The 26,688-nt window shown below is 51.0% G+C and overlaps 1 protein-coding gene across 3 annotated transcripts in view; it reads left to right on the plus strand.

The window, feature by feature from the left end:
• Positions 1–26,688, plus strand: part of Inpp5a (inositol polyphosphate-5-phosphatase A) — a 177,717-nt gene that overhangs the window by 33,162 nt on the left and 117,867 nt on the right. For 2 of the 3 annotated variants that reach the window (XM_046448787.2, XM_046448788.2), the window contains exon 2: positions 15,520–15,561. The exons of the other annotated variant lie outside the window; for it this stretch is intronic. In XM_046448787.2, the coding sequence (XP_046304743.1) occupies positions 15,520–15,561 (42 nt within the window). The remainder of the gene's footprint in view (positions 1–15,519; positions 15,562–26,688) is intronic. 3 annotated transcript variants of the gene reach the window in all.

The raw sequence follows: 26,688 nt of genomic DNA on the forward strand, positions 1-26,688 counted from the left end.
GTGCGGGCTTCAGTTGTGTCAGGTGTTCATGCTGCAGTCTGCACAGGGGCCCAGCATGTTGAGCAAGTCCATTCTGGGATGCTGAGTGGTGCTGCTGGCCGCCTTCAGCAGGCTGGCTGCACCTGTTGGGCACTTGTGCTAAACAAGCCCTTTGCCAGGCTAGCTCTCCAAGGAGGGTCAAACATTGTTTTTTGGGTCTGTTAATCCAATTGGCACAGGTGCCTCACCCTCTGCAGTGGAGAAGCCTCTTGGCAGAGCCACATCTGGGCATCTCTCATATGGAGCTCCTCTGAAGGCCTTGTGAGGCATCCATAATACCTCCTCCTGAGTTGCTCCTGGGGCAGGCCTGGCTGGGTGGCCTGCACTCTGCAGGCGCCAGTGGGGGTGCCACACCTTCCCCATCCTGCCAGCTTCCCACCTTGGCTTCACCACTTTACTACCCTCCTCACTCCTCTACTCCCCATGTGAGTTGAGTATCATTTTGTCTGTGACATGCTACCACATTCTAGATCCGTTGGGAGCTTCGAGGGGAGATGGGAGAGGCTCAAGTAGTCCTGATGGATGCTGGCTTGGCAGGACAGCAGGCTGACTTTCCTCTTGACATCAGCCTTAAAAATTGGATGCATACACACTTCCTTTTGTCAGGAAGCAGGTGGGGGAGCCAGGGACAGGGAGTCCAGGCCCCAGGTTTGAGTGCAGGTGCTAAGTGCCATGCTAGCTAGAGGCTTAGAAGTAGTTTACCTAAGCCAGTCACAGGGCTCAGGGCAGATGGCCTTTCCCACCCAGGTGGGAAGAGAGGAAGGGAAGGTGGCAGTGGGAACTTTTGCCTCATGTGCCCTTCTCCTTTCTCAGGTTGCAGTTTGGGAACATCTCTGTGGGCCTGAAAAGAGGTGTGTTCTGTTTTGGGCCTGGATCTGCATCTTAGATGCCTGTTTTCTGGGCCTGCTGTGTGCATGGCTTTGATGTGTTTCACAAGGCTGGGGGCTGTCATGGCAGAGGTCTGCTTGCATATAGCCCTTGGTCTTGCTTGTTCTACTCTGGTCCCTTGTGGCCAGCTGTCCAGGGTCTTTTCTGCTTTTGTACCCAATTTTGGTTGTCAGACTATGGGCTTTTGAGCCTGGGTTCTGGTGTGGACCCAGAGTCCCAAGCCTTGTGCCCTGCACTCACTGGTTGTGTGATTTGAGGTACCTTGGTGAGCTCTTCTGAGATGTGGGTAGTCGTGCTTAGTTTTCCATTAGTAATACTGCACAGATCTGACAGTGTAACTGCGTGTGGAACAGCACTCAGAGTCTAGGTGTCCTTTTTGATCTGAGGGTGCAGTCACCTTATACATTTTCCTGCACGTGTGTCATTGGCCATAAGAACAAGGTTTGGGAAGAGAAATAGTCCTGTGGGTATTTTGAGCTGAGCCAGGGCCAGGCCCCCTTGTCTTTCGAGCCTCCTGCAGAGTGCTCTGTCCCTATTCCTGCCACCTATGTTGGCTCTTCTCAACCTTGCAGATAGGTATGCACAGTCAGTACACTAGCATGTCCACTGAGCTTTGCCTATGGCACTGGCCACTGGCTTCGGAAGTGTTGGGCTAGGTGGGTGGATGCTAGAGGGCAGGGTCCTTGGGCAGCACTGGGTTTTGGGGAGGAAGAGCCTGGTTCCCTATGTGAAGAAGCAGCTCAGGGACAGGCGAGGAGAGGGGTGTGCAGGCTGCAGCGGGGCAGGAGCGGGGTGGGGGTGGGAAGGCCATGGTGTCCCTCTGTCCTAGAGAGGATGCACTGGGAAGATCTGTACTTCTGGACAGTGCTGCCATGCAGAAAAGGGGCTCTGGGGGTCCTGACCTGCAGCAGTGAGAAGCAAGGGGTGGGGATGAGGGACAAGCTCTGTTCCCCAGAGTGTGCCGCCTGTGTCTGACAGTGCGGCTTGACCTTTCCCTGCAGCTGTGCCTGCTCCATCCCTCCTCCGCCAGGTGGGTTTCAAGGCGTGGGGATGGTGTCCCACACTCCTTTAGTGATTAACTGTATGAAGGAGAAAAGCAGGAAGTTTTAGCAAGTGTTTATTTTACAGGGGTCCTATTTTTAGACTTGTGTTATTTTGAACTTGGATGTTAAGATTTAAGAAGTCCTTTGAGGCTGGCGCATGCATGTCTAATTGCTAGAGAAAATGGGTGTTTTCCTTCCTTCCTTCCATCTTTCTTCTTTTTTTTTTTTGCCTCCGGGTCCTGGCTTTGCTGCTGCTGTGGGCGGCAACCTGAGCTGCCCTGCCCTGCCCAGGGAGTCCTCAGGCTGCTCACCATCCCCCCAAAGAGGCTATAAAAGAGGCTGTAGGTGGTGCCTAGTCTGTCCCCACACAGGGTGCCACCCTCCTGTTCCGGGGGACTTTCCTTGCAGCTCCCAGGGGGAGTTTTCATGGAATAATCTTCCCAGAAGATTCCAAGGGCTGTGTCTGACTGTGTGACAGTGGCCTCTGTAGTCACCAGCAGTGGATTCTATTTGAGAAGGAAAACAAATCATATTGTCTTTGAGAACAGTTTCTGCTTAGCTGGGGCTTAGAAGTCTGGGAAAGGGCCTTAGAGATGTTAGAAGTACAGGGGTGCCACAGGAATGGAGCCCGTGCTGGGAAGCAGCCGGCAAGGCAGACTTCACTTCTGCAGAAGGGTGTGCTGTGGAGGAGCCCAGCAAGTGCCATAGCGCGATTGGGCGGGCAGTCTGCCTGTCTTTACCGCTGCGGCAGCACTGCCCCTTGCTCTGATAGGAGGAGCTCGGGGTTACCATCTACGTGGTTGGCTAATTTTAAAATTGGGGTGGGAAAAGGGATGGGCTTTAGTTAAATCAGCTGCGATTGAATCTTACATCCCAATTAAGTCTAAATACTATATTCTGAAAATGGACACCACTGGTCTTTCTTTTTGTCATGAGACCATTGACTTCAGCCCTTTAATTTTCTATTCTTAAAGTCTTCTCCAGAATTTATATGACAATCTCAACATCTACTGAGGTTGATTAACAGTTGATACTTTTCTGTCTGTGCCTAGATTTGATCATTGGCACCTTGCTACACATTTACACATCTATTTGTCCAATGGTCCTTCTCGTTTTTGATGGATTTAAAAATAAATTGTAGCTGTGGGTACAGTCCCCTGAAATGCTTCACTGTGAATGGCATTAAATGGATCTGGCTTGGTGTGTTCAGTTTTTCCACCTGACAAATTTACATACAGTGAAACACACAGGTCTCCAGTGCATGCTTACTGAGCTCTGGCAAGTACAGGTTCCTGCTCACCCGACCTTTAGCATGTCATCCCTAAAGGCCCCCACCTTTTCCCTTCAGCCTGGGGTGTGGAGCTTCCGTACCTGTTGGGTCCTTGGCCTATGCTGCCTATGGCTCGGGGGCATGCATTCTCTGTGAGGCTTCCAGCTCTCACCTGATGCCTTCGGGTTGGTGCCTATTTTCCCAGCAGGAGTGGCATGGTCCCTTGTAGGACTGATTTTGTGGTTATTCTGGGGGCGGGGGGGGGGGGCACACCTGGGCTGTTTGTTCTGGCTTTTCTGAGCAAGGAAGACTGGCATCCCTGTACTGTGAACGTCATCCCTGTACCGTGACCCCACCTCTACGTGGAGTTGCTGTGTCCTGGGGGAGATGTGTGGCCTTATCAGAAGCTGCTAGAACTCTCCCAGTATCATTATACCTTTTCTGTTTCACAGCATGGAGGTTTTGGCTGCTCCTCATCCTACTGATATTCGATCTTGGTTTTTCAATGCCAGCGATCTAGAGGGTATATGGTGGCATCTCCTTGGGATTTTGCTGGCCTCCGGTGACCATTGATGTCAGTGAGCATCTTTTCAGTGCTTACTGGCCACTCCTGTGGCCTTCTGTTCTAGCAGAGTGTCTGCGTGCATCTCCCGTCTATATGTTCTCATCTGTGGCATTGGCCTTACTGTGGAATGGCCGGAGTTCCTCCTGTCACCAGCACACGAGTGACTCACGAGCCTCTCCCATGCTGGCCTTGTCATCTGGCACTGGTGTCTTGGTGCTCAGCACTCTTCAGACCTGAGACTCTGCTTCCCCCAGGCATGAGGGCTGCTTCCCCGTGGAAACTCTGTGGTTTCGCCTTCTGCGCTTTGCTTTCCACACGGGACCTGAGGTTGTGGTTGAGGCGTATTTTTTCACATGGGCATCCAGCTATCTTGTCACCATTTGTTGATAAGGTGTTTGCTCTTAATCAGTTTGGGGGGCTCCTTTGTGGAAGTCAAGGGGTACAGGCATCTCTTCTGGACTCTGCCTTGCCCTTCTGCTCTGCGGGTCGAGTCTGGATGACCGTGGCTTCACGTAAGGCTGCAGGTCAGTGAAGTGCTGAGTGGTCTCGAAGACTGCTCTGGACAACCTAGTATCCAGCATCTGTAGGAGCCTGCTGAGGTTAGGACATGAGTATGGGAGAGTCAGCAGCTGCCAGTGCTGTCTTCTGATTCATGGTCAGGATTGATGATCACTTCACTTATTGAGGCTGCCTTTAACTTTGCCCATGAATATTTTATGGCTTTCAGTATGGCGGTTGTATAAGTCTTCTGTCTCGTGTCATATGTGAGGGGCCTCTGTGTGCCTGTCCTCTGCTAGACGCCTGTGTCTCCATGGCACTGCCAGGCCTTTGCTGTAACTGAGTGGAGAGCTGTCTTTACCAACAGTGAGTTCTCTGTGGGTCATGCAGGTGGAGCAGCCTTCTGGTGTTGCCCAGGTTGCTGACAGGTTTCCAGGGGAGTGCCCGGTGCCCTGCTGTGCCGGTTGAGAAGAGCCAGTGCCTGTTGCTTTGTGCTGACAAATTAGAGGGTTACCTTGACTATTGAGGCCAGCTGAGCCAGCCTTCCTGGATCAGGGTCTCCTCTAGCCCGGGCTATCTGGCCTAGCCAGGGTCTCTGGTGGGCGGCTCTGAGGCTTGCAGCAGGATGGCCGCAGGGGCTCCCTCCATGGCTCCCTGTCAACAGGCTGTTGGTGGGGACATGGCTGGCACATGTTCTGTGGGCTATTTTTACCTTCAGTGTATTCGTGACTGCACAGACATAACCGCCTTCTTTGTGAAAGGAAGCGGTTGTCCATGGGGACAAGTGTGTCCCGGGCAGGATTTCCTGAGGAATCCACAGCACCGCCCTGGTCACTGCGTGAGGCTGGAGGCCTGGACCACTTTGGTGTTGGGATCCTGGGCACTTGTTCACTTTGTATGAGTCGTGCTTAAGGTTCTAGGGAAGAGTGAGTGTAGAGAGCCTGCTGCAGTCTGCTGTGCCCTGGGCCCCGCCCCCAGCGTTGAGGATGTGGTTTGGCCCAGGTCTGCCCTGAGCCAGGGCTCCTGCCCGGCCTCGACCTGACCCATCCTCTTCCTGTTAGGAGCTGGTGCTGACCTGCTGAGGGAGAGCTGCTGGACACGCCTAGCTGTGTATGCCCAGTGGGCCTGCAGGCTGCTTGGGTGGCTCCTGGTACCTTTCCTCTGTGAGGGTGCATCAGTCCTTGAGGTGGCGGGAATGGTGGGGCTGCAGAAGGCACTGGAAGGCAGGGGCCAGAACATGGGGCTTCTGGGCCCCACCTAAGAGTCCCAGGTGGCCAGCAAGGAGGGTGTAGTGCCTGGGGCATGGTGTCATCAGGGGCTGTTGGTCCTGCTGGGTGAGTAGTGCAGCAATTACCCTTCTTGCCTGACTAGGTATCAGGCTCTTTTCAGCTAGACCCACATGCTCACCTGCCATCCTGGGCTCTGCCAGCCCAACCTTGTGCCAGGGGCTGCAGAGGGGCAGTCTGGGGTCAAAGTGCCTTCCCCCTCCTCCTGGGGGTTTCCCTCAGGTGGGATGCAATTGCACAGTCCTGACTGTTGGCTTCCACGGGAGGTGCCTGCTGCCAGCAGGACTGGTGGAACTGTACATTTCTAGTTACTGTGTGTCCTAAGGTCATCTGCACTTCCTGCCTCCAGGCCCTGGAGGCAAGGGTGAGTGTGGGAGAGATGGTCTTTCTATGCCTCCTTCATGGACCCTGTTGGCTTCCAGTCTTAGGGAGCAGGCAGAGGTGGCCTGGACTCCAGAGGAGGCTCTCCGCCCTCCAGGTGCAGGGCAAAGAACTGGTGGGCAGGGGGGTGTGTGAGGCCTTGGCAGTGACATGCTCATCTCCACCTGGGACAGATCTGGAGCGATCTCGGTGGGGAGTCACAGAGCAGGATGCAACAGAGTGCATTGTTCACATCTCCAAGAAAGGAAAGGGTCTCAGAAATTCCAAGTTTGCAGTGTGGCTGCCAGAAATGCAGTGCTTGTGACTGCTGCCCTGTGCTGCAGTGAGGGCTCTGGTGCTGCTCCAGTGCTCTAGGGGCTAGTGCCACCTTATAGGGAGAGTGCACTGCCACCTGCCACCAAGGGGCCAGAGCCTTTCCAGAGCCCCACCTGAGAATCACAGTTTGAATCTGGGCTTCCCCTCTGCCCTGTTCTCATGGTTCCTTCTTTGTTCTCTGGCCTTAGTCCTTTTTTTTTTTTTTTTAAATATTTTTTTAAGTTATACATGGGAACAATATCTTTATTTTGTTTATTTATTTTTATGTGGTGCTGAGGATCGAACCCAGGGTCTCACACATTCGAGGCGAGCGCTCTACCACTGAGCCACAACCCCAGCCCCATGGCCTTAGTCTTTATCTAAAACACAGGCCCCGCTCCGTGGCTTCAGGGTGACAAGTGTGTCTGCATGAGCGGGTGGTGTGTGGCACAGGTGGGTGTGGAGTATGGGGAGGTGGGTGCTGCCTGGCCGTGCAGTCCTTTGTGAGATGGATCTTTGCCCAGCTTCTATGTTTATTTTTTCTTTTTTGATTTTTGAGTGTTCTTCAAATATTTCCAACCATTTTGGAACTTGCTTTTTGGTTTTGCCATGCAAAAATTCTTATGGCAGTAAAACTTACTCTTCCTAGAAGTTGTGTTTGGACTTTGAGGTGCAGCTCATCCACCTGAACCTCAGTCTCAGCCTGCCTGGTCACTGGCTGGGTCGCCTTTGCCTCTCAGGACAGCAGGGTTTCCCCGCTAGACTCAGTCTCTTCACCTCTTTCAGGAATGCTCGAAGTTTTCCTCTTAGAAAGTTTCACATGAGAAGAAATTCATTCCTAACTCTCTGTGCTGCCATTGCAAGTAGGGCTTTCTTTTCCAGCATGTCTCTGCTGCTGTTGGTTCATCGGTGGCTGTTGATTTTCTAACCTGCTTTTCCCTCTGAATTCTTCACTGTTGGCTCTGGTTTCGTTACCTGCTCTGTGGGGTTCAGATGTGCTGTCCTGCCACCTGTGTTCAGGTAGGTTAGTTCTTCCCCTCTTGAGGTTCTGCCCTCCCCCACCCCCCAGTTCTTTTTAGTCATACATGACAGGGTGTATTTTGACATATTATACATACATGGAATATAACTTCCCATTCTTGTGGTTGTGCCTGATGTGGAGTTAACTGGTTGCGAATTCACCTATGAACATAGGAAAGTTGTGCCCAATTCATTCTGTTGTCTTTCGTATTCCCATTCCCCCTCCCTTCCCGTCATTCTCTTTTGTCTAGTCCTTGAACTTCTCTTCTCCCCACTCCTTATTGTGTTAGCATCTGCATATCAGAGAGAATATTTGACCCTTGTTTTTTTTTTTTTTTTTTTGGGGGAATTGGCTTATTTCACTTATTGATAGTTTCTAGTTCCATCCATTTACTGGCAAATGCCATAATTTCATTCTTCTTTATTTTTTTGTATATATGCACCACATTTTCTTTATCCATTCATCTGTTGAAGGACACCTAGGTTGGATGCATAGTTTGGCTATTGTGAATTTAGCTGCTGTAAGCATTGAGGTAGCTGTGGTACTGTAGTATATACTGATTTTAAGTCCTTTGGGTATATACTGAGGAGTGGGATAACTGGGTCAAATGGTGGTTCCATTCCAAGTTTTCTGAGGAATCTCCATACTGTTTTCCAGAGTGGTTGCACCAATTTGCAGGCCCAACAGCCATGTGTGAGTGCCAGCAGCCATATGTGAGTGAACCTTTTTCCCCACATCCTCGCCAACATTATTGTTACTTCTCTTTTTAATGATTGCCATTGACTGGAGTGAGATGGAATCTCAGTGTAGTTTTAATTTGCATTTCTCTAACTCTTAGAGATGTTGAATATTTTTTCATGTGTTTGTTGTCCAATTGTATTTCTTCTTCTGTGAAGTGCCTGTTCAGTTTTTTTGTCCATTTATTAACTGGGATTTTTTTTTGTGTGTGTGTGTGTGTGTGAAGTTTTTTGAGTTCTTTATATACCCTGGAGATTAATGTCTATCTGAGGTGCAGGTGGCTAAGATTTTCTCCCTTTCCGTAGGCTCTCTTGATGTTCTTGATTGCTTCCTTTGCTGTGAACAAGATTTTTATTTTGAAACCACTCCATTTATTGATTCTTGATCTCACTTCTTACGCTTCAGGAGTCTTGTGGAGGAATTTGGTTCCTAAGGTGGCATGATGGAGATTTGAGCTTCCTTTTTCTTCTAGTAGACACAAGGTCTCTGGTCTAATGCTTAGGTCCTTGATCCACTTTGAGCTGGGTTTTGTGCAGGGTGAGAGATATGGGTTTAATTTCATTTTGCTACATATAGATGTTCAGTTTTCTCAGCACCATTTGTTGAAGAGGCTATCTTTTCTCAATGTGTGTTTATGGTGCCTTGTGTAGTATGAAATAACTATATTTATGTGGGTTTGTCTTTGTGTCCTCTATTCTGTACCATTGGTCTTCATGTCTATTTTGGGGCCAGTCCATGCTGTTTTTGTTACTATAGCTCTGTAGTATAATTTAAGGTCATATATTGTAATGCCTGCTGCTTTGCTTTTTCTCACTAAGGATTGCTTTGGGTATTCTGGGCCTTTTATTTTTCCAAATGAATTTCATGACTGCCTTTTCTATTTCAATGAAGAACGTCATTGGAGATTTAGTAGGAATTGCATTAAATCTGTATAGCTCTTTTGGTAGTATGGGCGTTTTGATTTTCTTCTGTTCTCATTCCTGCTCCTGTGGGTGCAAGGTTAAGTAGTTCTGCAAAGAACAGGCATCTGGGTCTTCTTGCGACGTAAGTGTGGTGGCTTTAGGACAAGGGTACATACTTGTGGTTTGTAATGCTTCTAACACATGTGCTATACACCAGAGTTGTTGGCTATGAAACACCAAGTGTAAAAGTAAATGAACCCCACATGCTGAAACATATGGCTCTGCCGTACTGTAGGAATGTAGGAAGGTAGATATGAATCCAAGTATTAATGAGTGAAAAATAAGAGAGAGAGAGAAAAAAAGAACAACAGTAGGTTCGGGAATTACCAAAGTTGTTTGTTTGAAAACATGAATGGCAAATATTGGACAAGGCTAACTGAGAGGACAAGGGGAATAGACTGCCCGGGAGCAGTGTTGGGACAACGTGGGGAGATTGTGGGCTAATATTGCGGTAAAGTTTTAAATTAGATCTTTACCATGATAGTTACCCCAAAACAAAATTCAGCAGGGGCGAGCACATTCAGAATGTCTACCCTATTTTATCACATGTACTCGTGTGCTGATGCTGTCAGGCATGCTTCCCAGTTTGTCATGTACCATGTATATTTAAGCTGTGCTATGTTTCTGAGCTCCTTTTTCTGTGGGGGGCTTTGACTCTGCCCAGCTGGTCCCTGTGGGGTGCCTGGGGCTACAGTAACTAGTGGTGGGTGGGCTGTGATCTTCCTGGAGCCCAGGAGAGGGCAGGATCTGTTTTGGGCTGCCTACGTCCAGCCTATGATCTTCATCTCCAAAAGGGTCATCTGGTAGAGTCAGGCCTGCCCAGGACATCTGTGTCTCTAAGGCCTGCTGAGGATGGTGTTGGTCAGATGTGCGGTGTCCTGTTGGAGTACAGGAGTTCGCTTTGCCCTGTCCGGAGCCCAGCACTCGTGGGGAGGGCTGTGCTGTGTGTACGAGTGTGCCCAGTGGACCTGGCCTGTTGCCTCGGCCTGCACACCGACCTGGAACCCTGTCTATCATGGAAGAGCTTGTCACTGGACACTCGTCACCACTTCTATATATTGGGCTCCAGCCCTCCTCCTTTCTTATGTGCATTTTGACTTGTTGATTTTTCTTCTCCCTGAAAAAGTTCTAAACCTTGCTTGCAGTGTGCGGATCTGTTATTTGTCTGAGAAGCGTTCCTTTCTGGTTTACTTCGGAAGGGCACTTTCCTGTGTGTGTAATTCTGGTTTGGTGCTTTATTTTTTATTTTGCCACCTGAAATGCTTCATTGCCTTCTTGCTTGCATGTTCAGAAGCTGACTATAGTTCTTGTCATTTTCCTCCACAGCTAAGGAATGTTCTTTTCTGGCTTCTCTCTGGACTTTTCTGTCAGTGGCCCTCTGCAGCTGAACATGCTGGGCTAGGTGTGGACTTGCTCCTGTTTATCCTGCACAGTGCTCTCTGAGCTTCCTGGATCTGTGGTTTGGTGGCTCATTAATTTTAGAAAATTCCCAGCCATTGCTGCTTGAAATACTTCTGCTGTGCTTTCTGTCTGGTTCTTCAGTTGTGCTGTTTGTCCTTTGGAAGTCGCCCCCACAGTGGTGGGTGTTCAGCTGCTCCTGGGGGCAGAGACTGTCATGAAAGCACTGGCACGGGCACTTTTCCTTTGGTCTTGGCAGAAGTGCCTCCCCAGCCCGTGCAAAGTGTGTGTGTGTGTGTGTGTGTGTGTGTGCGCGCGCGCGCGTGCACACTGGTACATGGGTCCGCTTGCTGCTGTACATCTAGGGTGCAGGTGATGGCTGCTGTGCTTGCCTTGCTGCCCCTGAGCTTCTCATCCCCTCTCCCTGCAGGTCTTGGAGATGACCTAAGCGTGCGTGGGTGGCATGGCTCGGGCTGGCAGCCTGCAGCTCGCGCCACTCCACAGGTGCCGGGAGCGAATGTGCCCATGCTGCCTCAGTGGGACATTGTGGTCACTATTCAGATCCTCACATTTTGGTCTAGGGTGTGAAGCAAATGCAGGATGGTGTAACTTCAGTTGCGGATTTCAAGAAATCGCACATTTCCCCCTCTCATGTAGGGGTGCATGGGGGGCATGATGGGAGGGCTGTGGGGCACTATCTTGACACAGTTTTGAAGAACAGTGTCCTCCTCTGTGTGCTGGATCAAGGTGGGTCTCTTTGCTCCTGTTCATTTCCAGCGTGCTGTCCTTTGGGCGAGCGTTGCAAGGTTTCATGGTGTGTGTGGTTTCGGCTGGGCCCCAGGTGTCTTTTGCCTCAGTTGGTTGGGCTTAAAGGACCTCCCCTTCTTATTGGTGGGCTTGAACACCCCCTTTATAAAACAAGAATAACATGCAGTAGTGACTGTGAAACAGCTCCACAGGAATGGAGTTTGACCAGTAGCCTGGTTGGTGAGGACCCCAGTGACTGCCTTTCCCTCCTGTGCCCAGGGACCTTCTTCTTCCATCTTAACATCTGCCCTTGAAGGCAAGGAGTGCTGGTCCTTGGGAGCGGTGCAGTGTTCGCTGGTTTGTGTGTTCATGGTCAGTGTGTGTGACCTGTGAGCTAAAGACATCAGTCTCACCTCTTACAGGTTTCCTACTGAAGTAGAATTATTTTTTGAAGATCTTTTTTTTTCTTTCCCTTAAAGAATAGCATTATAGAAAAATACACCCCCTCTCCCCAAATCTCACCACCCAGAAAGAATCACCATCTGTGTGTGATAGCTGTCAGTGCAGAGGGCGGGTTGCCGGATTTCCTGATGGTGTTGAAGGTTGGAGACAGTCCTGTTGGAAGAGGTGCTCAGTTGGAACTGAAGGCACTTCTGAATCTGAGAAAATTGTTCATAGGGGCAAGAGATGTGATATCCTTGCAGGTTTTCTAAGGATGAGAACACATCTAGAGCTGTGAACTAGTTTAGACCAGGAGCATGAACGCCCTGCCTGTTTTGAAAGACAGCTGCTGTCAGGCAGCCTCCCCTTCCTGATGTGATGGCTGTTACTTGCTTCGGTCAGGCTGTGGCAGCTGGCTGTGGCAGCTGGCTCTGCGGGCTCCTCACCCGCCCTGTGGCTGGCCTCAGCTGTGTCCGTGGCACAGTGCTGGAGGCACGGCTGCTGAGTTCTGCAGCACTTGCCCCATCCTCTGCCTGGGTTGCTTTGCCGCCTGTCTGTTCGTTGGTTCTTTTGGATGCCCCTTCTCTGCAGGCCTGTGGGTTCCTTTCCTTCTAGGGAATGTGTGTGCTCTGTCTTGACTTTGTCTCCCATGGTTTATGCTGCCCTGCATCCTGAGCATCATCATGGGCCCTTCTCTGCAGACTCCCTGCCCACTTGGCTGCCCTTCCTGGCAAGGTGTGAGGCTGTACCAGTCTTGTTTGTGCGGTTACTAGGCTTGCCCATGCCCTCACCATCTTTGCCCCAGTCCCAGAACTGGGTGGTGGTTGAAGAAGTTGTTATTGTTTTATTGACTCTTAGAATTATCCCTACTGTGTACTGTGGGGTATGAGGCTGGGAGGGAAATGTCCAGTTACTTTTGCCAGTTCCCGAGCCCTTGACCCCCCTAGCAAAGGCAGGGGAGGAATAGGAGGTGGCTTACCCACGCCTGCTGGACGGGTGGTTTAGGATTGGCTGGATGGAAGTCTTGGTGACTGGTAGAGGAGATGGCCTCTGCTGGACCCAAGAGCAGCACAGGCCCCCTGCGACTCTGAGGAGAGAACATGCAGAGAGTGGAGAGCTGGCCCCAGAACTAGGAGGGAATGGAGAGGGTCAGGAGCTAAGGCCTGGTGCAGGCTGGGGGAGCTTTGTCTTTTGCCAAGGTGGGGTGGGAGGCAGTGGAGGGTTGGTGGGCTTGTGCCTGCCAAGAATTACCCTGGCTGCAGTGTGGGGCATAGACTGGAAGGGGCAAGGCAAAAGCAGGGAGACCCCTTCTGAGGAAGAAAGCCAGGGCCACAGACCCACCTGGCAGGCGTGGGCAGTCGTGTGTATCCTGATGGTGGAGGAACAGATGTGGCTGGCTGTGGGCTGCATGTTGAGAGAGCTTGGACAAGTTGCAGCCACTAAGTTGGAAGAGGAGGGTCGCCTCCCTGGAGGCCGGCCACTGTGTGGGGAGTAGGGGTGTGGGAATGTGAACACCAGAGTGTGAGTGGGCAGTGTGTGTGAGAAGGGCTCCTGGGTGAGGACAGGACCATGCGAGGAGGAGCTCTGTGTCGTGCTGGGGGCTGCGCAGTCAAGTTCTGTAACTTGTGCTTCCCTTGCTCTTGCCTAGCTTGCCCTGCCCTGAGGCGTGGCTCCTTCCTTCCCCTGCAGGGCCTTAGTCCTCTGCTTCGGAGTCTCCAGGCCTCCTGGCATGCACTCCCAGCCCCACGAGGGCTGGTGTGGGCCATTGGCCCCTGGGACAGCAGCTCTGGAGAAGACTGCTATGGAAGTACTGCCTCCAGTCGCTCCCGCTGTGGCATCTCAGGTTTCAAAAGACCAGTGCACATATTTTGCCCTTCACCTTGGAGCCCTGTTGCTGGCTGCCCTTGAAGAACTCACCTGGGTGGGCTCTCTGTTGGTGGCAGTCCTTGGGAAGGCACTACTGGGCTTTCCCCATGGCCAGATCAGGACCTGGTATAGGGGTTGATATTTGTTTCAAAAAGTGAGTCCTGCCTTTAATTGCTGAGGGCTTTGGAGTGAGCATTTGGTTGATGTGGAGGCCAGGTGCAGAGGTACAGGCAGGGGCTGAGTCCCTGCAGCATGGCTTCTGGTTGATAGGACTCTGCCTGGGCTCAGAGGAGCATGAGGCCTAAGGGCCAGACCTACCAAGAAGTCTTCCACCATTGTCCACACTTTGCATGTCCATTAGGTCTGTGAACATTTGGGTTGTGTCCACCTTCTGACCATTGGATTGTGCTGCTGACAACATGCATGTGTAGGTTTCTGTGTGGACTGTTTCCACTTGTCAAGTGCACACCTGGGTGGACTTGCTGGCCAGATGGTACTCTGGGTTTAGCATTTCAAGGGGCCACCAGTCTGTTCCTTGCAGCAGTGTGGACAGGCTCTGCTTCCTGGCACCATTGCCGGCTCTATTCTAGCGTCCCAGCAGGTGTGTAAGCACCTGGTTCTGTTTTCTCCATGGCTGGTGATTGAGCCTCTGCTTGGCCATTCTGTTCAGATCCTTGCAGGCTCCAGTTTGTCCTTTAGATGTCTTGCTGTGGCTCCTGGGGTCAAGGGAGGGAGGCTGTGCCTCCTGTATGAGGGCCTGGGATCCCTGCTGGGCACTCTGGGTCAGTGGACATCCAGGTCCCCTCATACTCTGAGGTCTGTGAGGCTCTTGGTCCTTGCTAGTTGTTTTCCCTTCATTTTTTTAATATTTATTTTTTAATTGTAGTTGGACACATAACTTCATTTTATTTATTTAGTTTTATGTGGTGCTGAGGATCGAACCCAGGGCCTCGCACATGCTAGGTGAGCGCTTTACCGCTGAGCCACAACACCAGCCCCTTCCCTTCATTAGTTGATCTTAAATTTCATCATCTTTTTTTTTTTCATAGGTGTATTTTTAAATCATATTTTCTTTAGAAAATAGGCAAAATTATGAAATTACATGGAGAAAGTTGGATTTAAGTTTTAAGTTTTTCCTTGAAATACATATGGGTTAAGGCTTGTAATCTTGTATCTATTATCTCAAGATTAATTCAACAGTTATAACAAACAACAAGCAAAACTATATTAACAAAGACAAGGAAATAAATTGTATTAGGTAGATTGTATTAGATAATTTATTTCTATGGTATTCTTTTAGCTGAAATATCTAGATAAGAGTTTCATTTTTACTTTTGTTTTAGTTTTACTTTATAAAATGTTCATATAATAACTTTTCAAACATCTGAAAATATTCAAAAATAGCTGAAGTTAGGAGAAATATATTTATTTTTATATGTGTATTTTTACATGTGTAAATATAGACCAATGAAATAATCTGTGCATTGAGGTAATTAAATTTCATCATCTTGATTCCCAGGACACTTAAAAACACTTGCAGCAGGATGTGGTGGCCCATAATCCTAGCCACTGGGGAGGCTGACGCAGGAGGACTGAGGGTTCAAGGCCAGCCTAGTCAATTTAGCAAGACCCTGTCTTAAACGTATATCCGTATCTGTATCTGTATATCTAAGTCACTTGGGTGCAGCTCAGTGATAGAGCACTCGTGTCACCTGCATGGGGCCTGGGCTTGATCCCTAGCACCACACACATAAGAAGCCCCAGCTGGCAAGGGGAGAATGCACCTGGTGGGGAAGCAGTGTGGTGCTGTTGGCTTCACCGGTCGTGGCTTTTGGGGCACCCAGGGGACAGCTCAGCCCAGGCCCCTGCGGTCTGGCTGTGGGTGCTCAGAGGTCTGCCCGTAGGGGCCGAGGTGTCAGACTTTGGGCCCCCAGTGGCAGGGAGCATTGTTTTCATTTTCCTTATTGTTGTTAGGACACATTACATTCAGCACCTCAGGTGTTTTTAAGTATGCAGGCTCTTTGGGCCAGTGTCTGTGGTCTGACTGACTTTTCTTTTTTTTTTTTTTACCTTAACTTACAGCCAGCAAACCTGCAGAAGAACTGGCTTCGTGAATTTTACCAGGTAAGAGCTGCAGCGGGTGTTCCTTTGGAGTGAGCGCTCTGCGGCGAGCTTCTAGAGGGCTACAGCGTGTCTGCATGGAGAGCAGGTCTGGCTGCCCTGAGCAGGATGGGCTTCCTGTCTGTTTCAGAAGTAGTGCCTGTCACCATCCCTTGGGCAGCCAGGCCCAGGTCCTCCTCAGGGGTCGCTGTTCATATCTTGACTTCCGCCCAGTCTGGGATTCCTTCTTGCAGTTGGGGGTGAGCACTGTCACTTCTCAGAATGGTCCTGCGGCTGTGGTGAGAGGCCTGGACAGCTGTGGGTCTGGGCAGAGGTGTTCAGGGTGGTGCTGTTAGCTGAGGTGCGGATCCCCCAGTTGACCACTGGCTGAAGGTTTATTGAGCACCTGTGCTCTTAAATTCTATCTCATGCCTGAAGATGCTTTGAAGAGACAAGCAGGGGCATCTAGCAGTGTGCATTCTAATAAAGGGGATGGGAGATGGACATGACAAGGAGCCATGGGGTCCTGTGGTTTGCCCTGGGTGGGCAGCAGGAGAACTTCCCCAAGGCAGGACCCAGGGAGAGAAGGGCCGAGTACCAAGTGGGTGCTAGGGTAGGGAGGGTAGCGGTCGGCCCCATGTGGTGAGCACAGTGCTCTTCTGTCTGCTGCCTGTGGCAGGGTAAAACCTGGACATGGGTTGACTTCCCACTTTCTCTTGGCTGCAAATGGATGGAGTGGGACCCAGAAGGCCTGTGGAGGCAGAGGTGTAGGATGAAAATGGGCCCCAGGACACCTGGTGCAAACAGCCAGTGGTTCCAGAAAAAGGGTGCTAGAGATGGGGGACAGGTTGGCAGATCCAGGAAGACTCAGATATGAAGCGGGGAGGCGTGTGTCAGAGGTGGTCTCAGGTGTGGGCGTTGGGAATTCTTTTGTTAGGGTAGGGTCTGTTGTCAGTGGGGCAGGTGAGATCTTGACCTTTCCTGCAGGATAATGGGTTCTGTGGCATGTGGTGGAGTGGGATGTGCGGGGGGATTGTCTAATTTCTTGTGTTGAGGGTAGTCACTCTGGAGGGCACTGCCTCATTCTGTCTGTGCCGTCCCTGGAGGCTGATTCATGCCCTCAGGTGAGATAGGAGGCACAAATGCCTAGGGATTCTCAGGGCAGTGGGGAGCCAGCCATGCAGGTGGTGGTGCCACTCTGTTGGCTGTGAGTCAGGTCCAGGGCGAGACAGGATGATCCCCTTTGTCGGAAATCTAGAGAGGCAGGTGGGAGGCAGTGGGCCATAGTGAAGGGGAGGCTGGCTGTGTCAGTGTGGTGATCTGGGATGGAGGAACCTTGTGTGGCTGTTGGCACCTGAGTTGCAGAGAGAGCCTGCATCCTCTGGGTCTTTTCATCTGCCCATTGTGCCATGACTGGGTACTGGTTAGGGGCCAGGACCCCCCTATGCTGTCCCCTAGATGTTCAGCTGGGTGGGAGATATGGCCTCCTTTTGTTGGTGGTAGGGAACAAGTCCCTCTTCAGGCGGGGACTTGGCTCTTCTGCAGCCTCAGGTCAGGGCCCCATGGTTCCCTGTGGAGCCTGGAGCCTGGAGGACCCCTAGCCACCTAGTCTTCACTAGAGGAGGCACTGGGTGGTACCTGGTCTGCTGATGAAAGTGGAGCGTGGAGGAGAAGAAAGCATGGACACCTGCAAGGCAGGGCCAGGGCCAGCCACGTCACAGAGTCTGGGCTGTTGTCTTGGAAGTCTTCCTAGTAGGCCTGGGGGGAGGCAGGAAGCTGTCTTAGACACACACCGACAGCCTCATGGCCCATTCTGTGTGTCACTGACTCGTCTGTTCTGGGTGTAAGCCTCCCCGCCCTCGGTGCTGCTCCAAAGACCCTGATGGTTCACGAGGCTTCTCCTGCTGCTCTGTTGCTGGCTGTGCCCTTGTACACATCTTGGTGTCTAAGTTGTGAGGCCAGGAACCTGTGCCCCACCAGAATGGGAGGGAGATGGGAATGAGTGGAGAGCCCACCTCTGCATTGAGGATGAAGGGCTCATATTTGGGAACAGGGGAGTGTGGGAGCTGGAGTACCCATGGCAGTATGTCTGTGCAAGTGCAGCATTACCCAGCAGCCCACAGTGAAGTTGAGAGTTGTCACCTCAGTCCACTTGTTCACTCAGACCTCACAACTGGGCACATCTCAGAGGTGCCATGGTCATCATTATTCCCTGGCCCTTGGAGTGCCTCTCCCCTTTCCTGGAGAGGCTGAGACCTGGAGGGTTGGAAGAGCCCTTCTGCCTTGCTGGTGCAGGTGAGGTGGGAAGACAGGTTGACTTTCTCACTGACTGTGCTCTCAGGAGCAGGGCCCTGTCTGCCTTGCGCAGGACTGTGTCCAGGCTTCTGATGGTTTGCACATGGTGTGTGCTCAGCAGTTGTCTGTTGAGAGCCTTCTGAATAAGTTAGGCAAAGCAGAAAAGTGTCAACTCAGTTTTCTCTGCTTGCCCCTTCCAACTTGTTCTCTCTACGTCTGGCTGTACCTCCCATAGGTGGGTCAGAGATATGTGTGTTTTCATGGCTCCTTCTCTCTTGTCCATGCAGTGTCCCCGTTTTTAGTACATTGGAGATGTCTTTCTATGTAAACAGTATCCACTCTATTCACAGATCCTTTTTCTATATATATATTTTGGTCCCATTTTTAATTTTTGTCTTTGTACCCTTTGGTATATAGCCATCCTAGTCATTTCAACTTGTTGAGGTGGTAATGAGTCCTCCCCTTTTAGCAGTTCAGATAGCCATCCTGATGATTAGCAGTGCTTGGTAAGGTCCTTTCCAGCTCAGTTGAAGTTTGTCTTCTTTCCAGGTCTTGATTAAAATCAAGTTGCTAGGCTGGGAGTGATGAATTGCAAACTCTGAGCAGCAGCTTATAATAATTATTCCAGAAAAAAAAAAAAAAAAAAAACAAAACACACAGATAGGTCTCAGATTGACTCAGAACAAACTTGTGATGCTGACAGAGCCTTTTGCGATATTTATCAGGCACTCCTGTGTAAAAACCCTTCCTGTATAACCCCCAGCTTTACTTACTTTTGGGAGAACTAACACAATGTACCTCTCAAGTGAAAGAAGCATCGTCTTATTTTTTAAATGTCCATGTATGACTGTGTTTTGATTATACTCCCTTGCCTGGTGTTTTAAGACCAATGTGGTCAAATTGATCTTCTTCCTATCTGCTGTTAGAGTCAACTGAGGTTTGTCAGGGATCACTTTTGGGAACTTGTGTGGCGCATGCCCCAAGGAGGGACCTCCTTTCGTCCCTTCTCAGTCAGCTCCCCACAAGGCAGATGAGATCTGCCTTGCCTGGATCCAACAGAACATCCCTGGCCTCCCTTGTTCACCTGCCAGCTGTTGGCAGCTCCCAGGTGTTACTCTTGGCAGGTCCTCCTACACCCCTCTGTTGCTGTGGCATGGTATGGCTCCTGCGTTCTGTCCTTGGGTCTGGACATTGTGTTCAACCTTCTGTGGACATGTCATGCTCTTCTTGGACCCACTCCCAGGAGAGGTGTGCTGAAAGCAGGAAGATACTTCAGGGCCAGGGTGCTGTGCCGAGCCAGCTGGTGCATCCCCAGCCCCACTCTGCTCCCTGAGGCAGGGCAGGGCCTGAGACCACCTGGGTAGCTCACTCTCACTGTAGGGTGCAGATGTTGGTAGTCTTTACTGCTCTCGTGGTAGCATGGGGTAGGGCTTGGGAGCCATGTGGCATAGTGGAGGAGATCTGAGAGTGGCCGGGGCTGGGATTAGTGTCCCTGTAAGAGCCTCCTGAGAACACAGCGCAAGGCCTATCTGCAAGATAGGAATGGCCTCATCCGTACCGAATGGTCTGGCACTTTGCCTGGACTTCCAGTTCCAGAACTGTAGGAGATAAGTCTTCGTGTGAGTGTCTGTGTTACCTGGCAGTGGCAGCCCTTGCTCCCCAAGGGTCAGGGAGGCTAAATCTGAGAGCTGTTGCTGGCCCCAAACCCGTACTAAGAGGATCAATCCTGGCTGGCGACCAGGGGATCTTGGAGCCTGCCTTGCTGTGTGGGTGAACCCAGGGGTCAGTGAAGTTGAGGGTTCTGGGCACAGTGCCCTGAAGACTGCAACTGTCCCTGTGAACAATGCGCTGAGCACCATGTCTCCTATGGAAGTGGGGTTCCCCAGCCAGTGCTCCTGTGTCCTGGTTTCTCCGTCCCAAGCTGTCAATGTAAGTCTGGCTGTAATTGTGGGATGGATGAGTGAATGAAGCTGTAAGGGAAGCGTCTCCCAGGAATATCAGTGTGAAGGCAGGAGGTCCGGGCAGATTGAAGCTGGGTCAGGGTGACGGGAGCATATTGAGAGAGGGTGGGACTCAGGCAGGGGTGGCCTGGGACGAGTTCCTATAACCATGCCAGGTACTGGTAGTTCACGGTGAGTAGCACACTCAGGTCTATGAGGCTGTGGGCTGGAGTGGAAAGCAGGTTCAGAGGGGCTGGGGGGCTGTGGAGAGTGGGGAGTGCCGAGATGGTGAGAACTGTCACTTGTAAATTTGGAGACGCAATGCTGATACCTCTGTAACTCAGTTGCCACTGTTGAGTGTGCATATGATGTGTGGTTCTGATTAGGAATCCTAATTGTGTACTTGGTGAAGAGAAAGGCAGTTAGCCTCAAGTGTGGGTGAATACTTTTCTAGAAATTAATGTCCTAAAAGGAAAAAGAAGGAATGAATCTCCAACAGAAAACTCCAAAAGCAGATCTCCTGCCAACGATATCTTAGCATCCTTGAAGACAGCGTGATCCTGCCTGATGGTGCTTTGTTTCTTTTGTAAACAAAATCTGCTGGCACACACAGACTGAGCGCAGGCCCTTCCTTGTCCACCTATAGGAGGCAGCACAGCCGAGAGCCCATTACAGGCTCTGAACCTGCAGGGACTACTCAAGTCCTCACACCCTTACTCGCTGTGTGACATGGGCAAGCTGCCTGCCCTCTCTGCCTCTGTGTCCCGATGGCAGGCAGTGTGGCCACCCATGAAGGTCATTGAGAGGAGAATGGGCTTGCTGCAAATAAATTTCAGCCTCAGCCATCATGGGACTTGGGCAAGCCAGTCACTGCACCGTGGTGAGGAGGCCTGTCCTGCCTCTCACCTGTTCATTCACATACTTGAGGAGGGGAGCCAAGGAAGGAAATGTAGCTACTCACTCTTTCTGGATAGGAAAGGCTTTTCTGAGCTGCAGTTAGTTGAAGGAATTGTATAGGAAAAGGCCAGTAAATCTGACTCAGCACAGCTGGCCAAGTTCTCTTCACACTCTTGAAGCCTGCATGTTACTAAAAGACAGACTAGGAACACATTGAAGAGACGACAGTCTGGTGTTAACATTCACAAGAGCCCTTCCAGGGAGGGTGTCGGCCTCAGCCAGAACCTCTCTGCTGCAGTGGCAGTGCCATGTGAGGCACCTGTGCAGCTCCACGTCTTCCCAGAGGCACGTTTAAGGGGTAAACGGAGGTGAGATTGGGCTTAACAGTGTATTTTGTTTGACCCCGGATTTCCCCATGTCATTCTGACATGTATTTCGTGTTTTTGTGCTCCCTTTGGAATCGAGTGTGCATATTGCTCTTAGAGCATGTCCATTTCAGATGACAGGTACAGGACACTCAGTGGCTGCTGTCTTAGACACTTGTTCTTCTCTCGTGCAATCTGAGCACTGTGCCTGAGCTCTTGCTCTGCCTCTCGGGTGAGAAGTATATGCATTTGGCTGCTCAGGGCTTGCTGTTGTGGTGTTGCAGCATGCCCAGAGCTACAGATGGGAAGCACCCTTCTGGAAAGAGCTTGGCAGAATATATCAGGGGTCTCAGGCCTGACTTTGCTCTCCCCAGCACACGGTGCAGAAACCCCCATGGATGTGCACAGAAGCCCAGCCCAGCTGTGTCTTGAGGGTCGGGCGTGGAGGACTGTGTACAGCTTCTTGGTCATGTGATCATCAGCTGTTAATGATTTGGGAGAAGGGCTTAAGTTGGAACATTCTCGTAAATATTGTAGGACAGTGGTGTAACATATGCATAGGAAAGCTTGGTGGTAGGGTAACAGGTGACCTTCCCATTAGGTTCCTTCTGCTTCCTGGTGTGTCCGCGTGTTTCTGGAGTCAGTACAGCCTGCGTATGGTTCTCTTGCACTGCCAGGCTCTGCTCAGCCCCTTACGTGGTCATCTCAGAATGGCTGTGCTGCAGCTGCCCTCTATGCTCCATTCTATAGGTTGGAAAACTGAGGGTTAGAGAGGTTGAGAGATGTGTCTGAGACCACATGGCGAAGCAGTGGCCAGAATAGGGGCCCCTGTTGCTGTGGTTTTGAGGTGGTGCTTGCTGTGAGCAGTAAGAGGAGGGAGAAGATAGGCTGGGGTTCTGTAGATGGATGAGAGGAGGCCAGCAGGAGTGAGGAGCATGGTTCTGGGAGGCTTGGAGGAAGTCCTGGGAGTTAGTTCCAGCCTGGGAAGCAGGGCCCTGCAGAGGGGTCCACGTGACCTTGCAGTGGTACAGTGGGGCATGGGGACTCAGAGCTGGCTATTGGATTCTCTTCTCCAGAACTGGCAGGTTGCTTGCTGTGGGAAGGGGAATGGGGAGATGGGGACACTGGAGGAAAAAGAAGGGTGTTTGGACCATCAGGTGGCGGTGAAACATGAAGACCCTAGGAGAGGAGGGGGTCCTCAAGAGTTTCCAGCAGCCCAGCTGAGGATTCCGGGTAGCCCTTGGAGAGAGTTATGGTGAACATTTTCTTGAGTGATTCCTCCGTGCCCAGGAAGGGAGAGAGGAGACAGATATGTTTGCTGGAGCCTGGGTGGGCCCTATGGACCTGGACTCTGGAAGATGCCGTTCGAGTCAGAGTGGGCCTAGTTGTAGAGGTGGGCGGGGCTGGTGCTTCCACACTGGGGAAGCCTTTGCAGCTCTGGACCCTGTGCGGAGGGGCTCCCCTCATGCGCTCATGTCCCCTGTGAGCTAGTAATGGCCACAGTGAGGAGGGCCCTCACCAAATTGTGTGATGGGCAGCTCCCTGAGAGCTGTGAGAAGTGCCCAGGCTTCTCTTGCTGTGCCTGTGGGGCTGTGGCCGCTCACTGGCTTCCAGGTCAGCTGGAAAGCCAAGGTAAATGGTTGGGAGGTGGGCACGAGGCCCACAGCTCTGCTTTGTGACCTTCAATTTAACTGTCCCCCTGCCTCAGCTGAGAAAGTGCTTCTCAGTTTAAATTGCTGTGTTCACATGGTACTTTGATGTTCTCCAGCAAGATGCTGGTCCAGACGGAAGTGAGCTCTGGGCTGCTTCTTTCTGTTACATCCTGACAAGGAGCTTCAAGTTGCCTTCTGCCTGTGAGGGGGAGGGGCTCAGCAGAGGTCCTGGTCTTGCAGAGAAACTCAGACACTGTCCCCAGGCGTTCAATACCATGCAGACCCAGGTGGCTGCTGCCTACTTTCAGTGGCCACACTGCTTGATACAAGGTCATGAGACTGTGGCATCCTATGCAGGGCAGCAAGAGGAACATGCCTGCTGCCCACACAGCTGGCTCCTTGCACCCTGCACTGCCTCTGGCCCTGTGCTGGGCATGAGCTTGTAGAGAGGCCATAGGACAGGGCTCTTGAGGAGTTGAGTCTAGTTGATCCCCAGCTCCAGCTGCCCTTGGGCTTGTTGGGCCTGGAGGAAGAGCCCGACCTGAGACCAGAGGGCAGCGGGAATTTGAAGAGCAGGGCGTTTCCAGCATGACTGATGATTGCTCTGTCTCTTTCTGGCCCTTATCCTGACTGTCAGGCTCCCAGTGGCGTGGCTCACAGGGTGTAATTCCTTTTTAGGTCACTCTGATACTCCTCTCTGAAGGAGAACTAACAAGGCCTGCCTGTTGCTATTTTTAACTTGGCTCTTGGCAGTGTGCAGGGCCAGTGGCTATAGGCCTGTGCCACAGGCTTCCCCGAGCCAAGAGGGGCCTTCAAGGCTCGAGTATCTGCATGATGTCATAAGCAGGGGGCTGCTTATTGTTGGTGGGTCAGTGTGTGTGTGTGTGAGAGAGAGAGAGAGAGAGAGTGAGAGAAATAGGGGGGGGGGGGAGGCGCCTTGTGTTCCTTGCCAGATTTCTAATTCACTCTTTTCCAAAATACTTTTCCAAAACACAGCCTTCTGTGAAAAGTATAGTTCAGGGAAATAATAGTAGAAGAACCCATGTATTTTTACCAGCGTCCATTTTTTCTTTTTCTTTTTTTAAACATTTATTTTTTTAGTTGTAGTTGGACATAATACCTTTATTTTTATGTGGTGCTGAGAATCGAACCCAGGGCCTTGCCTATGTTAGGCTAGCACTGTGCCCCTGAGCCACAGCCCCCATTTTTTCTTTAAGGTAGAAATCCTTTTCTTTTTTTTCTGTAGAACCTTGGTCTGGGACACATGCAGCTCTGGGCATTGATTTCTCTGGTTGTCCCGGGTGCAGAGCGTGTGGAGCAGGAGGGCCAATACAGGGCAGGGGAGCTCCTGCAGGGGTGTCCCTGCTTTTTAAGGCATGTTTGCAGCTGGCTGTGACGACTGCCCTGCGCCCCAGTGCGGCCTTTCCCTCCCATGCACAAGGGGCCCCTGCTGCCAGGCTACTTGTTTTGCCTGAATGATTCTTTGCTCACTGTCTTCCAGGATCCAGAGATCCTTCTGGTAGCCAGGAAAAGGCCAATCCTAAGCTGCTGGACTTGGCTCTGGGCTGCTTGGCTGGACAGTCCTCCCATTCTGAGGGAGGCAGTGCTGAGGCCTGGCGACTGTGTCTGCCCTGCCACTTCTCCCTGCACCTGCTGTAGCCCTTGGCGTGAGTGCTGATGTCCAACTGGTAACTGCCCACCAGAGCCTGTGCTGTGTGCCTTGGTGCCTGCCTCTCATTGACGCCCCACAGCCACCATCCAAGGAAGGCACCAGAGTGGACCCTTGATACCAGGGCACCAGGCATGGGTCCTCATAGGAGGTGGCAAAGTGAGAATCTCATTTGTTGACAAGCTGCAGCCAGTGCCTTCTGCATGCAGGAGTGGACTGAGAAATGCTCAGGAGCCTGGGGGTCAGGTTTCAATGTAGCCATTATAAAAAGTCAGATTACAGGTTCTTATAATGAAGTAAATCACAGTAACCCAAGGTAATCAATAGTTGCTCTATTGCTCTGTGCATGATCCTGTTTTTTCTTAGTGTCTGAGTGAGGCAGTATGCCATTACCATGCATGGCTGAACATCTCCCTAGCCCTGTTTTTCCTATCATGCTGGTAGCTTAGCGTTGTACAGAGAGGGCATTTGCACGAGGCACATGGGTAGATGCTGCACCCCAGGGTTCCTGCCCAGAGCTGGCCATGGAGCCCTTCAGCACACTATCTCAGTGGGTTGTCCAAGTGCTGTCTCAACTGATCCTGAGGAGACATCTGTGCCAGGGCAGCAGTTGCTGGGGGTTTCAGAAAGGAGCAGGATTGTGAACCTGCTTTGCCCAGTGAGGATGTGGCAGCAGGAAGTATTACCTGTTGCCTTCTGTTTCTGAGTGCTGGTGCTTCAGAACCCTGTTGTAGAGCTGTCCTGGCTTCCCTGGGCACTGGTCCCCCTCCACGTTTTCCCATGAAGAGCTGCCGTCTCTTACTCTGGTGCCACCAGGATTTGTTGCTCTTTCAGTGCAGTGTTCACATATTATTCCACAGCTTCACTCAGTTGCAAAGGAAAAAAAAATTTTTTCTGTTAGCCAAAAATTTCTAACAGCATGTCACAAAAACTGATCTAATGAACTCTTCTGTGTTTCTCATCATGTGCAACAACTGGGTTGGATTTCTGCCTGTGCTCTAGTCTATGCCAATCTAGCCAGGCACTGTGTCTACAGAGGCCTACGTCTATCTGGCATGGCTGTGCGGCACCTGAGCAGGGTACTTCACCAGGTAATGGCAGCATGTGTGTGTGTTTCCACGTTGTGCTCCAGGGTGGGATGCTATGATAGTGATGCCTCCTTTCTCCTTCCTCTCATTAGCAGGAAACTTGGAAAGATCAGAGACCGCACAGGAAGTCCTTGCTATCATTCAGACGCATTCACTGTGAAGCATTTGGGGTGGGTTGCCGCTCTGGTCCACAGTCCTGGCAGAAGGGGGATGGGTTTTTTGTTCTTACCAAGGTAAATGCTGAGCATGCTCACTACATTTTCTTGATCAACTTCAAACCTATAAAGGGAGAGGATAGTAGGGTAAACCAGGCCTAGCCCCACACCCTATAGTTGAGTTTGGCCAGCTTATTTCAAATCTGTCTCCACCTGCTCCTGCACCCCTAATTGTCTCTAAGCAAAACCAGATGGTGTATGGTTTGATTCTTGTGTATTTTATTTATTTAGTGATCCTGGGGATTAAACCCAGGGCACTCTACCACTGAGCTATCCCTCAGCCCCAGCACCCCCTTCTAAATTTTGAGATAAGGTTTTACTTAATTGCCGAGGCTGGCTTGAATCTGTGATCCTGTGTCAGCTTCCCACCCTGTTTTGTTTCATTATTGAACATTTCCATAGTTATCTCTAAAGAATTAAAAGAATATCACTGTCATATCCAAAAGGATTAACAATAATCCAGTGTTATTAAACATCCAGGCAATATTCAGGTGTTCTTAATTGTTTCCTAACTTCTTAAAGTTTATATGTTAAAATTGATTGCTGTGTTGGTAGAAATTAGTCTGTGATTTCATTGAGATATGTGTTTACGACAAAGGGCCTGACATGTCATGCCTGCGAGACCATCTCAGTGATCAAGATGTGACAGCTCCATCATCCGCCTGGATCCTGGTGCCCTCCCTCTCTCCCCTGATGTCATTAGGCAACCACTGCTTTGCTTTCTAATGAGTTTTGTGTTTCCTTGAATTTTACATAAACAGATTGAATACTGTGTATACTTCTTCTTGGCTGGCTGCTTTCAGGCAGTGCGCCTGCTCCCTGTGGTCAGAGGACAGTCTCTGTGCTTTAATTCCTTGAACCCGTCAGGACTTGGTTTGTGGCCACATAAGGCTTTTCTTGGCGGGCATACCACGGGAAGGCAGAGGATGCGTGGTCTGTGTGCCTTGGGCTGGTGTGCAATCGCTGTTCTGTCCTTGTGCATCCCCGTGAGTGCTGAGGCCTGGATGTGGCCACTGTTGAGGAGGTGGCG

This window comes from Marmota monax, unplaced genomic scaffold, assembly GCF_021218885.2.
Source record: "Marmota monax isolate L192 unplaced genomic scaffold, Marmota_monax_Labrador192_F-V1.1 WCK01_AAM20220418_F8-fsc00076, whole genome shotgun sequence".
Taxonomy (NCBI): Eukaryota; Metazoa; Chordata; class Mammalia; order Rodentia; family Sciuridae; genus Marmota; species Marmota monax.